Raw genomic sequence first — 13337 nt, 5'->3', positions numbered from 1 at the left:
CTGGAGAACCTAGCGAGAGAACATGGCTACAGAACCTGGCTGGAGAACATGGACACAGAACTTGGCTGGAGATTGTGGCTAGAGATCCTGGCAAGGCTGCTGATTAACTGAACGCTGTCTCCATGTCATTCCTTCTTCGCCGACTCCGTCCACACCTTTGGGGACCCCCTGGACCTGCTGGGGTTGGACCCCAGCAACACACACATCCATGTGGCTCAATTCTGTGCCCACGGCTCCTACAATGGTGCCTCGAACATGCGGCTCCTAGCATGGTGGGGGAAACTGCGCGCACAGGAAGGAGCTGTGTACAGGCAGGAGGCGGGAGGCGGGACGGTAGGGTGTCATAAACCAGAAGCAAGATCATTCCGAGTCCCCTTCCAGGGCCCTTGCTGTGGTCCTGGCAGCCCAGTCTCTGATGGAAGGCCTCCTCTGAGCAGTGTGTGGGGTGGCTGGGTGAGTCAAGCCTGATCCCCGCTCCCTGCATCTGTCTAGCAGAACTTGGACAAGGGGAGAGTGTGGTAAGCTGGGAGCATATTTGCTCAGGGTCACTCAGTGGTGACCAACTAGTCCAACCCCTTATGCTGATGATGTAGAAACTGAGGCCCAGGTGGCTTGTTCAAGGTCACACGGGAGTGTGGGTGTCAACATCTCCCATTTACTGACCCATTGTATGTTGTCCTGGAGTCGCAGAACAAAGAGGAATCCTGGAGAGGGTTTCAGCCTCTGGATCTGAGCAATGCCCCCCGCCCCCCGCGCGTCCCCCTCCCCCCCCAGCCACACAAGTTCAACTAGAGTAATCTCACACTCCCTTCTCTTCTAAACCTGCTATTCATACCTAAATCCCAGGGAGGGAGCTGCCCAACAGGAGACAAGTTAGGGAAGACAAGTTACCTGGGTCCTGCAGACAGACCTTTCCTCTCCAATGTCTAGAAGCTGTTCCCGCCTGCTCCTCCAGGGGACACAGGGGCTGGTTACACCACTCATGCCCCAGGACACACGGCTCCTTCCACAGATACCTTCCCAGACCCAGGCGAGCCCCAGGGCCCATGCCTGTTGGCAGGGATTCATGTCCTGGCCTCTCCAGGGCTGGTCCAGCCTGTGCAGCTGCTTCAGAGAGCGCCAGGCCTGTGGGGTCCCCACATCGTGCAAGGGCTGCTCCTGCCTTTGCAGTCACCTCTGGTCCCTCCATGCCAGACATCTGCATGCCCGGGAGCCTCCTGTTCTCCTCCTCTGGCCAGCTGTGCCCACCAGTCCAGCTTAGTCAGCTCTGGGGAGTGCTTTTGTGTGTTTCTTCTTCCATGGGCATTATCTCGCGCTCTCCACGGTACCCATCCAAGTCACACCTCTGCCTAGCTTTTGAGAACCTCCACAACCTTCCTCCATTTTCTCCTTTCATCACCACCCTGGCCCCTCGCAAAGGGTTCTTCTTATCACTTTTTTATTTTTATTTTCACATCTTTGCAGCTGCAGGGTTCCCAGCCCAGAGCTCCCTCCCCTCTCTCCTTCACTCAGGGATTCAAATCTTTTTTTCCAGTGCCCAGCCCAGGCCCATCTGATCCTGAGCCTCAAGGCCACACAGATTTGTAGATCATCTAGATCCGAACCCTCATTTTCTAGATGAGGAAACAGGCTCAGAGAGGTTAGTTGACTTGCTCAAAAGTCAAATCACTAGCTAGAGACTGGAATCCAGATTTCCTCCCCCGCGGTGAGATACTTCTGCACCCTTCCTGGCTGAAGAGGGCATGTGTCCTGGAGAAAAGGGATCCTAGGAAGGGACAGGCCAATGCCTAAGTCGACACCAACTGCCACACACACACAATTAACTGCTTAATTGTAGGCTGCTCTACATTGTTATGTGTTTCCAAAGTTGATTGTCAGCCCCTTGAGGGCAGGGAACGTTCGCAGTGCCATCTTGTCCTCTCCAGGCCTCTAGCACAGTGCTGGACCGTGGAAGGCATCACACGGTGGAGCTTTATTTGGGAGGATAATCTTCCCGCCTCCATATCTGGCAGCAAACGAAACAGCAGGGAAGCCAAAGGTACGCTGCCCTGATGCAAGTCCAGTTCTAAGTGCTCATGTAGATGAAAGGTGGGTGGCGGCAAGGTGCACAAGAAACCCTGGTTTTGGCAAAGATCCAAAAGGACTAATCATGGGTTTCAGGCCTGATAGGTTCCCAGCATCCTTGCCTGCTTCCTTTCAGAGGAAGGGCACACAGGCTGCCGTGCATTCTGGAGGGTGGGCTGGGATCAAACCTCAGGACCCAGCCACGGCAGGGGTGGGAGAGTGCTTGGCACACACCCTTCCTCTGCCCTCTTCACTGCTCCTCCTGCCCCCTCTGTCCTGCCCGCAGAAAGCACTTGATCCAAGGGAGGCTCCTTCAGGGGTCTGTCCGAGCCTCATCCGGCCCAGGGCACCACACTGGGACCCTGAGGGCTAACTTAGGACTCATAGGCACTGCCTTCCTTCATGAGACTCCCTTGTGTGGGGGAACAAGATGGGCTCAGGTGCTAATTCCCAGCCCCAGAAATCAGGTGGAAGGGACTTCATGGTGTCTTAGGTGAGACAGGGGTCCAGGAACATGGAGAAATTGAGCTTGGCCTGGGAAAGATGCTTTTCTTTCTTTGTATCCAAACTTCGAAGCGTGTCTTTGGGAAAGCTCTTGAAACAGATCTACAGATCGGCGAGGTGCTGAGGGCACCTGAGGAGGGTTCACTAGTGGAAAGGTTGCACCAGCTCGGCTTCCAGGGTGGCTGGAGCCTTCTGTGATGGGTGGCCTCCGCTTAGCACATCTCAGCGAAGGGCTCCATCGCTCAATCAGGGCCTTTCTGGGCTCGTCTCCTCTCCTCTGGGGCCTCGGGCAGCAGGTTTGTAACAATGTCGTGCTGGCTTCCCAGTGGGTGGAGGTTGCTCAGGGTCACTGGGTGAGAGGAAATGGCTGACGACGCCCACTCACCCTCCTGCCAGCCTGGGGGATGTGCTCTTTGTACTCTCAACTTGGCATTTGTGTGTTCCACATTATCTGCCCGTCCCTAAAATGGGGGCGGTGGTAGATGAACAGGAATTGTTTTATTTCCCATTCTCCTGAAGAGAAATGTAAGGTCCGGAGAGGGGCTGTGGCTCACACAGGGTCCGGTGAGTCACCTGTGGCCCTGTCGTGGCCAGGTGGCCATGGCTCTTCCTATCCTCTGCTCTGGAGGAGGAGGGAGGCTAGGCAGGCTGGGTTAGCCATTAGGAAGCTACGGGGTGTGTGTGTGGGGGGTTCCCTTCAGAATGCCAGGAGGGCTGCTCAGGAAGCTGGTGGAGGGGCCATGGCTGGGGAAGTCTTTGCACCACCACTGAGATGGCACCAGGCAGACAGAGCAATTAAAGGCCAATGAAGACAGACCGGCAGGGTGGCATTCCAGGGCCCTCTTGCCCAGATCAGACTCAATTATAAGGTACAATTACCTGCGAAGTGTTGTGGGGTAGCTGCCTGCACATGCCATTCAAGGCTGCGGGGGAGATGCTTCTCTCCTGGGCTCCAGTTACTCCCCTTGGGACCCTACCTAATAGACTCCCCTTACCCCCGCCCCCCGTACTCACTCCCCGCTGCCATCAGCTAAAGCCACCATCTTGGTCTATGGGACTTATTTCTGTAGAGAGACTATGCCTGACACCAGTATTTCCTTTAGGACACTTATTCCAGTTCACTCCCAAGAAACACCACCCTTTGACCTTAGCCTTCAAGTTTCATGGGTAGAGGTCAAGGTCCCGACTTCCCCATGAATGGAGTATCTGATCCATCCCAGAATTCACTCTGGCCTTGAAGGATGGGGAGGCCTTACCTCGGCCTTCGCTTTCTTCTGGAAGCAGAGAGATGGTCTTTCCTTCCTGGAGATAGACGGAGAACTGGTAGCGATGGAAGCCACTGAGGGGTGGTGGGGTAGGAGGCTGGTAGTCTATGGGCAGAGAAGGGAGAGAAGGTGGGTTCCACATGCCACAGGACCCAGGAGCTCCCAGATGCTCTGGGCACGAGGAAAAGAGAATCATTTGTGCCTTTCCTGGTCCCAGCTGACCCTCCTGGGGTCCCACATGGGGGCTTGCCCATCGCGCGCCATTAGATTTGTCTTTGTCAGGATCTCGCCCTCAGAAGCTTCATTGAGGAAGCACATTTTTGGGGATGTGGGGGGAGGAGGAAGGGGTGTGGTCTGTTTGAAGATTTCGGGTGCTGGTGGTCACCTGGGCCTTTCTGGGCCAGTGGGTATTGTCTTTCTTTTCTTTTCTTTTTCTTTCTTTCTTTTTTTTGCTTTAGTCTATCCTAATAGATTTCCTGCCTCAAGAGAAACCCATCTTCCTCTGAGTACATTTGGCAGTGGATTTTTATTTACTTTTTCAGCATTTCCTTATGAACTCAATCCCCAAAGAAGTCAATTTCTTGGCTGGATCCGGAGGATCTGGAAGTGGTTATGGGGGTGGGTGGGACTCGGTTCAAAGGTTTGATCATGGAAGCTGTGGGACCTGGGTGCTTGGGGCAATGGGAACCAACTCAGGCTCTTCCGGGGGAGAAGGCCATCTCCCTCCCTTCGCCCCCTGCGCAGGAGGCAGATCTTTTCTGGGAGAAAAGCAGAGGGAGGGGGCATCTTTCATCCTTCCCCCAAGACAACTCAGGCTGGACCGGGCTGCTCCAGCAGGGCCTGCTTCCAAGCATGCTGTGCCTCTTCCTCCCCCCGTCACTCCCTTCGTCTCCCTCTCCTAGGGGCAGAGAATTTTCCTGGGGGTGGGTGGGGAGGGAGTGTTAGCAATGAAGATGCTGGTGGGAGGGAGTATTGGTACGTTATGGCCACCTCCCTCTCCTGATCTAATGATCCGGAGCCACTTGCTGCTTGGAGCTGTTGGGGTGTTCCTCACGGTGCACTTCCGGCCATGGGCCTTCAGCTTGCGCACAGCCAGGGGATTTCCTGACTATTCATCTCTCCCTGAGTTTTTGGATTACATCAGATGTGTGTGTGTGTGTGTGTGTGTGTGTGTGTGTGTGTGTGTGTTCAGAGTGAGAACAGCACAGGGTGTTCCAGAAGCCACGAGGGTTTGTATATGTGGGGTCTACACTGGGGCAGAGGCAGGGTGCATGTGTGCTGAGGCTGTTTTGGAGGGTGCCTGCTGGTGTGCGCAAATGTGAGCAAGTCAGTTTTTCCCCCACAAACATGGCCAGTGCTGAGAGACTTCTGAGCATAGTGAGGGCCGCAATGCCTCTTTGCCTGCGGGTGTGTGGAGGCCAGAGGTGGCTGGGCCAGCTTTCGGCCAGGAAGGTGGGTGTGAGGGTGGCCGAGTGAACTTGAGGGTGGGTATATCCCATGCTGCCAGACACTGGTGGCCATGATTCCCTGTGGGTAAGGCTGGAGCTGTAACTCGCCGATTCTATGCAGCTGGGAATTAGCCTCAGGGGAGACGGAGCCGGCATCCCTTCACTAGGGAGCTTTCCTGAAGAACTCCCTCCGAAAGGAGAGGTGAAAGCAGAGATGAGAGCTGCGAGAAGGAAGGGAGGCCACACAGGTTCGGCCACTTCTCGGGAGCAGGCCCTGGCCAAGTGCCTCCCCTGTGACATCTCTTTAACCCTCCCAACAACTTGGCAGGGTGGGCGTTTTTGCCACTTTCTGGGTGAGGTAACTGAGGCTGTGAGCAGTGAAGCCAGGCCGACAGTAAGTGGTGGAGCTGGGGTTTGAATCTAGGCCTTCCTGGTGCCTGAGCTGAGTTGGTTTCCAAAACCATGCAGCTCCTCTGGTCGTTTTGCTCAGCCCTTTGCCAGAGGCCAGCTTAGCCCCTGGGCATTCCCTGTAAGTCAGTGGAGGGCCTGCAGCCAGGATCTGAGAGGAAGGGGAGCTGGGGGTGAGAAGGGGGTGAGAAGAGGAGGGCATCAGAGAAGAGGGAAGTTCATGCAGCCACATGCAACCAATCGCTGGGACTGGGAGCAGGGAAGAAGAGAGGCGGGAGGAAGGAAGAGAATGCCCCACCCGCCCCTCCCCAGGAGAGACGTCTGGGTGCTCTCCTGCAGACCCCAGGCTGGCTCCTCACACCAGCTATGGGACACAGGGCAGGTGGGTCTGTGCCTCAGTGTCATTCTCTTTAAAATGGAGATATTGATGGCGGCGACTTGAAAAGGAAATTGTGAAGATTAAATCAGAGCATACGCACAAGCTCTTGGATTAGTGCTTTCTTTGTACTCTGTGAAGCATCAACATGAAGTTGTATTGTTATCTGGCCATCATCATCGTTGCCCTGGCTGGGGGAGGGGCGTTGTAGGGTCTTACTCACCTGATAACTCCTGGCCCTTTATCTCCCCTTTCTTCAAGTCAGCGCCCTGAAACAAGAGACAGGCATGGGCATGGGTTACTCCTGGGGCAGCAGAAGGCCTTGCCACCCCCCTGAGTCCAAGTGGGCTCTGCTGAGCTCTTTCTCCCGGGGAGTGGGATGGAGGAGGATGAAGATCCATGGCTGTTTCTGGGAGACGTTCCCAGAATGAGCCGTGGGATTTAGAATGATGCCTCCGGGGAACTGGGAAGAGGGGGCAGACAGACATACTGAGGATGGCCTGGTGGTGAGGGGTGGACCCCCGATCTCTGGAGAGACCCCTGATCTCTGGAGAGACTTTCTGATGGGCTGCCCCACTCTTGCCGTCTGCGCCCCGAGACTAGGCACAGGACACACTCTCAGCTTGTGCGGTCTGGCCAGATCTGAGGCGGGGGCTGACAGTCCTCAGAGGCTTGCTAAGCCAGGCCATCCTTCGGGCTGGCTTTGGGCCTCAGAACATGAGGCCAGTGACTACTTGAACAAGCAGGAAGGGGAGGAGGAGGCCTGACTCCGAGGCAGCCTCTTCCCTAGCCTCTGCCGAACTCCGCCCGTACTCTCCAGGAAGATTCTTTGGCTGCTGGGACAGCCTCAGTTTCCCTCCTTTCTTTCCTTTCAGTCCCTTCTCCCCTCTGCTCAAGGTCTGTGGGATAATGAGGTGATCCCGGGGGCGGGCGCTAATTAATGTTTGTGCAGGACTGGGAGATGCTCAGATGAAAGGGACTGGAGCCGGGCTCCTGGGTCCGTGCCACAGCTCGGGGCCCGGGGCCATGCCAGGGAGCCCTGCGGCCCCGAGGTGTGGGGTTTTATAGCCTTAATGATGGTGATTAGTGAGGCTCTTCATGGATTCTGCCAACACCTAACTGTGCCCTGGACACCTTTCCACGAGGCCCTTCCTGGTACAGCCCCTGCTCCTCCCCGGGTGGTGGTAGGAGTTGGGAAAGGGGGTGCTCAAGGTGGTGGTGGTGGTGGGGGGGGGGATGGGGAAGAGCAGTAGAGGGTGCCAAGGGGGAGTGTGAGATTTCCCCTCAGTTCTCTGTGGAAAACCTCAGGGTCAGCTCAGTGACCCAACCCCTAGTGCGGTTTACTTTCTACAAAACTGAGGCCCCACCCCTTATTCTAGAGACCCCCATCTCCTCTCCTTTAGGCTGCAGCTTGCCCACCGACTGTTCTCACTTTGGACCTAGGGTTTCCTTTGGGTGGGAAAGGGCAGGAGACCATAGCGGGATGGACCCCTCCACCTTCGGCCCTTTCCCACTTTGCTATCGTCACCCCACGCAGGTGAGATCTCTTTCCTTGGGCATCCTTCCACCTCCAGCACCCAAGTCCTGTCTGCCAGGTGCATCCAGGCAGCCTTCACATCCCGTCCCTCAGCACAGCTCAGCATGCTTTGCCTCTGCCTTGGCCCTCTCAGCTCAGCTCCCCAACTCCCCCAATATTGGGTCTTGCTTTATCCATGAGGCCCAGGTGTGGCCAGGCCACCGGGATGGAGGGACAGGGTTGGGGAATGGAGGCTCCTCGATACCCATCTCTCCTAGGAAAGGAGCTCAGGCCCAAGGCCTAGCGGCCACTCTCCCAAAATAGCTCTCTGGCCGGCCTAGCAAGATGGAGAGAAAGGGGCTGAGCCCAGGGAAGCCCGGCCGGCCAGCCCCAGCCCAGCTCTGAGCTCCCAGCCTCCCCCTCATTCCTTTCCAAGTCAGTCCAGCCAGCAGTTTGTTTAAATAAAACAATAGCAACCTAAGCTGGCTGTTTCTCTTCAATTCCCCACAGGCCTGGGTCCCACCCAGAGTAATAAACAGGCCCCTCTCCTCTGTGTGGTGCGGGAGGGCGGGCGTGGGGGCTGGGCCGTAAGGGCAGGGAGTTAGTGTGCAGAGCAGTGTGGAAAGTCTGATCTGCAGCCTTGGTCAGGGTGGGAAGGCTCTCCTCCCCTCCCTTTCCCTCTGGGGAGTCTTTTCTCATCAGCTGAGGCCAGCTCGGCAGACACACACAAACCCTGGGACTTGCTGTGTAAAGCCAGCGGCCCTTCCTGCCGCCTTCACTGGGCCTGCTGACCTAAGCTCAGCCCAGGCAGCTGCAGGGGGTGGGGGTGGGGGGCTGAGCAGAGTGTGTCAATGGCCTTCAGAGGATTTTCTGGTCTCTCTGGAGCTTGTCATATGGAAGGGGGAGAGGGGAAGGAAGGCTCTGAAGAAGGATGGAGAGTGTGGTCAGTGTGTGGTCAGTGAGGCTGGTATTTGCTCTAGTTGCTTTGAGCATTAGCTAAGCCTCCTTCCCGCATTGGTCTGTTCTGGGGCCTAAAATATCTACCATAGAATCAACACCTGGGAGGAGCCTGAGGAAACCAAATTCAAAGGGTGAGAAAGTTGAGCCCCAAAGAGGTCCAACGACTCATCCAGAGTTGCAGGAGCAAATGGGAGAATCCCAGAAAGTTCTAGGAAGAAGGGGCCTTCGACCCTCTGACCTTTGAGACCCACTGGCTCAGGGTCTCATGCCTTTTGACCTGCAGCTCTGGCTTGTGCTTTTGTTGTTGCTGTTTTTTAGTTTGCATCCTTTTGTGTGCGTGCGTGTGTATATGTGCGTGCGTGAGTGCGTGCGTGTGAGTGTGTGCATGTGTGTGTGTGCGTAAGTGCGTGTGTGTATGCTTTTTCTATGCCATCATGACAATCCCATCACTTCCCTAGGAGGCTTTAAAAAAACCCCATTATTAAAATACACAGATATCACCAGGAAGGCTGGGGCTATGGTGGAAATGGTTGCCCCCGTGCCTCTATGAAACATGAGCTCTCCTCAAGCATCTTTGTGGATGGCAAGATCCCTTTAGCCCAAGATCACCTCTGAAAGCTGGACATCTTCCGGGGATGGAAGGAATGCAGGGGTGTTTCCAGAGGGCAGAGGGAGAAACCCATTCTTCTGAGTACTTCTCAAGGAGGCTGGACTGAGGGAAGAGCCCTGAGAGCTGAAGATGGGCCCAGCATTTGAGGGACAGACCCCAAACCTGTTAAGTCTGAGCAGAGAGGAGCTTTGGAATGAGAGCCTGCAGGAAGGGAGGGGCTGCGGAGAGCTCATCCTGCTGCCTGACCTGGACCCCCACCCCCAGGTATGCTGCTGCTCTTTACGGTGGGCCCGGGGCAGACAAATCCTCCTAAAACAGGTGGACATTTTCAAAAGCAACTTGTCTAAATGGTAAGGTTTAAAAAAGGAAGTGATTACAGAAATTGTAGAAATAGCTTTCTTTAAAAAATATTTCTATTTATTTCAGAAAGGAAGGGAGAAGGAGAGGGAGAGAGAGAAACATCAACGATGAGAGAGAGTCATTGATCGGCTGCCTCCCTGCACACCTCCTACTGGGGATCGAACCCACAACCCGGGCATGTGCCCTGACTGGGAATTGGGACTCAAACAGTGACCTCTCGGTTCATAGGTTGACACTCAACCACTGAGCCACACTGGCCTGGGGAAACAGCTCTCTGACCCTCAAGAGCACTGAGATGCCCAGGATGGTTTTGCAGGCTCTCAGGACAGGCGCATTCCAGGTGTTTGGGCTCGGGAGTTGTCCTGGGCCCTCCTAGGTGTCAGGGATGGAGGAGCTGGGGAAGGCAACTCCTTTCCTTATCATGAGATTTCCTCTCCAGCTCTCTGAGGCCTCAGAACCCACGGCTTCTCTGTCGAGATGGTTGGGAACTGGCATGTGAGATGCTTAAGAAAAGTTGGGGCTCAACCGGTAGTCATAGCAACTCCATTCTTGGACCAAGGTGACGCAGGTGGTCTTGTCCTGACTGACTTGTCTCAGGCCAAGTACAGAGCACAGGGCTGGAAGCTGGCACCTGCCCCATCACCATTACCTTACATTGGTAACTAGCTTATAGTCTTTATCCCACAGGGCACTGTCCAACCGCTGGCTCTCACAGCCGTCCTTGCATGGGAAGGGCAGCGATCGGTCTCCCCATTTGACTGAAAGAACCAGAGAAGCTTCTCAAGGGCAGGGGCTGCATCCTACCCATCTTTGTAGCCTGTAGGATGCTGTGCACGTGGTTGGGTAGTAGGCAATTATCGATGCCCTGGCCCGTCCCCTGAATCTTGCCCTGGCAGCGCTTACCAGCTCCACTTGCAACCTGCTTATCCTGGCCGCCAGAGCCCTCTCCACCACCTGTGCAATGGGGCAGCCTGCTGTGGTCTTAACAGCCCCTGGCAACAACCAATGGTTGGTGGGAACGGCAGGAGGGTGGGGCTTCTAAGAATAAATACTTCAGCCCCTTGCCTTTGGTGGGGAATGACAGAGCAGTGTATTTCGCATTAGCTCCAGGTACCCACCGTGGAACTTGTTTGCTCATGAACCTTGACTGGGTGCCTTCCTTTTCCTGTCTTACCCACCCCGTTACTGCTCTTCTCTTGTGTCCCCTTGAAAATAAACTACTTGTACTAGAATCCTGGTGTCAGAATCTGCTTCTGGGGGAGCCCAAGGTAAGGCAGAAAGGGTCCCCATAGACAGTTAGAGGGTGAATAGAGTGAAGGCTTTGTCCAAGGTGCCATGGGTAGCTAGCTTCAAAGCCAGGACGAGAAGTCTGAACTCCTGACCCTCTGCCCCAATCTCTTTAGCAAGACCCAACTGCTGCCGCCCACACCTGGATCCTTCTGTCCTCCAGGCCCAGGCCCCAGAGTTCCCTGAGACGATTGGTCCCTGATATATTAAGCCCTTGGAGAACTACAAACAGATAAGTCAACTAGACAGAAGTCACTTCTATTTTTTGTTTCTTGTCCCTATGGGGCTAGCCAGACAGCTACATTTTCTGAGAATTGAGTGTCCAGAGACACTCCTCACTCCCCAGGCCTGGGGCTGCTTTAGGTAAGGGCTCTTTGAGACATGGTGGCCGGATTTGTGAGGTCTGGTGGATGGGGAAGGGACCTGGCTCAGCGCAGGGCCCAGCAGGAAGGTCGGCCCAGTTTCCTCATTTCGCTTCAATTACCTACAGGCAGCTGGCCGCCCACCTGGGTGCTGGCGAAGGCCCCAGGTACTTGGGCTTGCTGACCCCCAAAGCGGAGGGTCAGCTGCACATTTCCTTGAGTTTGAGGGAGATGATTTAATCTCTTTACCCACCTCTTCTTCCCATCTGGACAGGAGGATTCAATCACTTCGGCCTGGCCGCAAACCCATCAGAGTGGGCAGTTCCACTTTTTGATCTCTGGGTGGGGGGCCATTAGGAGAATCCTGAACTTGAAAGGTGAGGTACAGGAAGATGTCATGGAGATAAAGGAGAGTGGAGGGAGAAATGAGCAAAACAGAGCACTTGGCGGTGGGGGAGGGGGGAATGAAAAAACAGGGAAAAATAGAAACAGAGTTCCAGGCTCTGTGACACTGGCACCGAACGAGAAAGCTCCTTGCTGTTTTGCACAGCTGCCTGCAAGCTGCCAAGTGGCAAAGGAGCCAGCAAAAGGCACAGGAATGGAAAGTGCTACCCAGCAGTCTGTGTGTTCTGCAATTAACAAGGGCTAAGTGAGTGGAAGGCACTGACAGCTCCTGGGCTCAGAGAGCCCCAGGGGGCTAGCACCAGCCTGGAGAGGACCCAGCCTCAGAGACTAGTGCCTGCTCCAAGGGAAAGGCTGTGATCAATTAATCGTATGGCCTGCTCTTTTTCTTTTGGCCCCAGGGCCAGGAAAAGGAGGGCCAGCCGCTGCAGTGGGTGGAATGGAGTCCGTGGGAAGTGGTGAGAAGAAGGCACTGACCTGAGCCCTCCTGGGAGCTTCTAGACGCCAGGATGTAGGATGGCCAATTTGTGCACCAGTTTCCCTCAAGAAGTGTTAGCATCAAAGACCGGATAGGCCTCTTCCTGGCACCATCATGGGCAGTGGGGGCTGCACGTGAATATTGATTTTAGAATACACCAACAATGGCCAGGAGATTCTGGTCTCTTGGCACCAATGGGCAATAGGACTTGTGCATTTTGATTCCTAGTTTGGCGTCCGATCTGGAGTCAGTTACTTCCCTAGATCTCCAGATGCCAACATAGGGTGGGGTGTGCTGTGGCTGAGGGGGGATGATCTGCTTCCGGAAGTACATGACTACCCACGGAAGGGGCTTCACCACACTCCAGGACTCTGGGTTAAGAGGCATGATTTCCCAAGGCCCTTTGTTCCAGGCCATGTGGAAGTGCATGTGTTCCCAAGTAAGTCATGCTGTCCTGCACCTGTGTGTATGTGATAGCATCTAGCAGGGGCTTGGCCCCAAGGAATCATGGCTGGGGAGATGGGTTGATAAATGAATAAATGAATGAGAAGCCCTGTGTTGGAGAGAGAAATATGAATGAGACACGTTTTATGGTGTTGAGGATCTCGGGGTCTAGTGGGACAGATAAATCAACAAAGAAATAACTGTCATAGGCTTCAATAATTGAGGTCAATGGAAAATGCAGGAGGAGTGTAGAGGAAGGAAGTTGTAGCTGCGTGGGGGTAGTAACCAGGGAAAGCTGTGGAAAGGAGGCTATGCACTCTATCTGGGCCTTGAGGGATGCACAGGACTTTTTCAGTTTTCCAGTGGACAAGATACGGGAGGGGAAGGGCAGTTTAAGTTGACACCGCATAAGCAATATGTAAATATGTGAACAAGCCGTGAAAAAACAGTTGGGTCTGGAAGAAGCACAAGATAAGGTTGGAAATGTGGGCTGGGGTTGGGCTTGAATGGCAGGCAGTGCTTCTGACTTCTGAGAATCAAAGCTATCAGCCACCTAAACTTTGGGTCTGTAGACCCTGGACAAAACTGTTTTGTTTTCCAAATGCTCAGCAACCATGTCCCAGGGGGGTCATCAGAAGGGGATGGCGGAGCTGCCTCTCTGGTCAGGAAAGGATCTGGGGGAGGGTGGGCAGGTTTTGGGACACGGCCTATGTGGCAGGTCAGAGCTGGGCGGGGCTGAAACCCAGCACCGTAGCCTCTCTCAGAGCAGGTGAGTCTGTGATCCCCAAACCCCCAAACTTCCCTCTTACAAACTGTAACTTTTCCCCCAGGTCATTGTAAAAACGATGTGTTC

The 13337-nt window shown here is 54.7% G+C and overlaps 1 protein-coding gene across 1 annotated transcript in view; it reads right to left on the bottom strand.

The window, feature by feature from the left end:
- The window catches only part of PEBP4 (phosphatidylethanolamine binding protein 4), a 199577-nt gene that overhangs the window by 7129 nt on the left and 179111 nt on the right, over positions 1 to 13337 (bottom strand). Inside the window, exons 5-6 of the mRNA XM_006778377.2 lie at positions 6289 to 6334; positions 3825 to 3938 (exon numbers count right to left, since the gene is read on the bottom strand). Of these exons, the coding sequence (XP_006778440.1) occupies positions 3825 to 3938; positions 6289 to 6334 (160 nt within the window). The remainder of the gene's footprint in view (positions 1 to 3824; positions 3939 to 6288; positions 6335 to 13337) is intronic.

This window comes from Myotis davidii, unplaced genomic scaffold (assembly GCF_000327345.1).
Source record: "Myotis davidii unplaced genomic scaffold, ASM32734v1 scaffold448, whole genome shotgun sequence".
Taxonomy (NCBI): Eukaryota; Metazoa; Chordata; class Mammalia; order Chiroptera; family Vespertilionidae; genus Myotis; species Myotis davidii.
The sequence above is the reverse complement of the archived record's forward strand: the minus strand, read 5'-3'. Positions and strand labels throughout refer to the sequence as shown.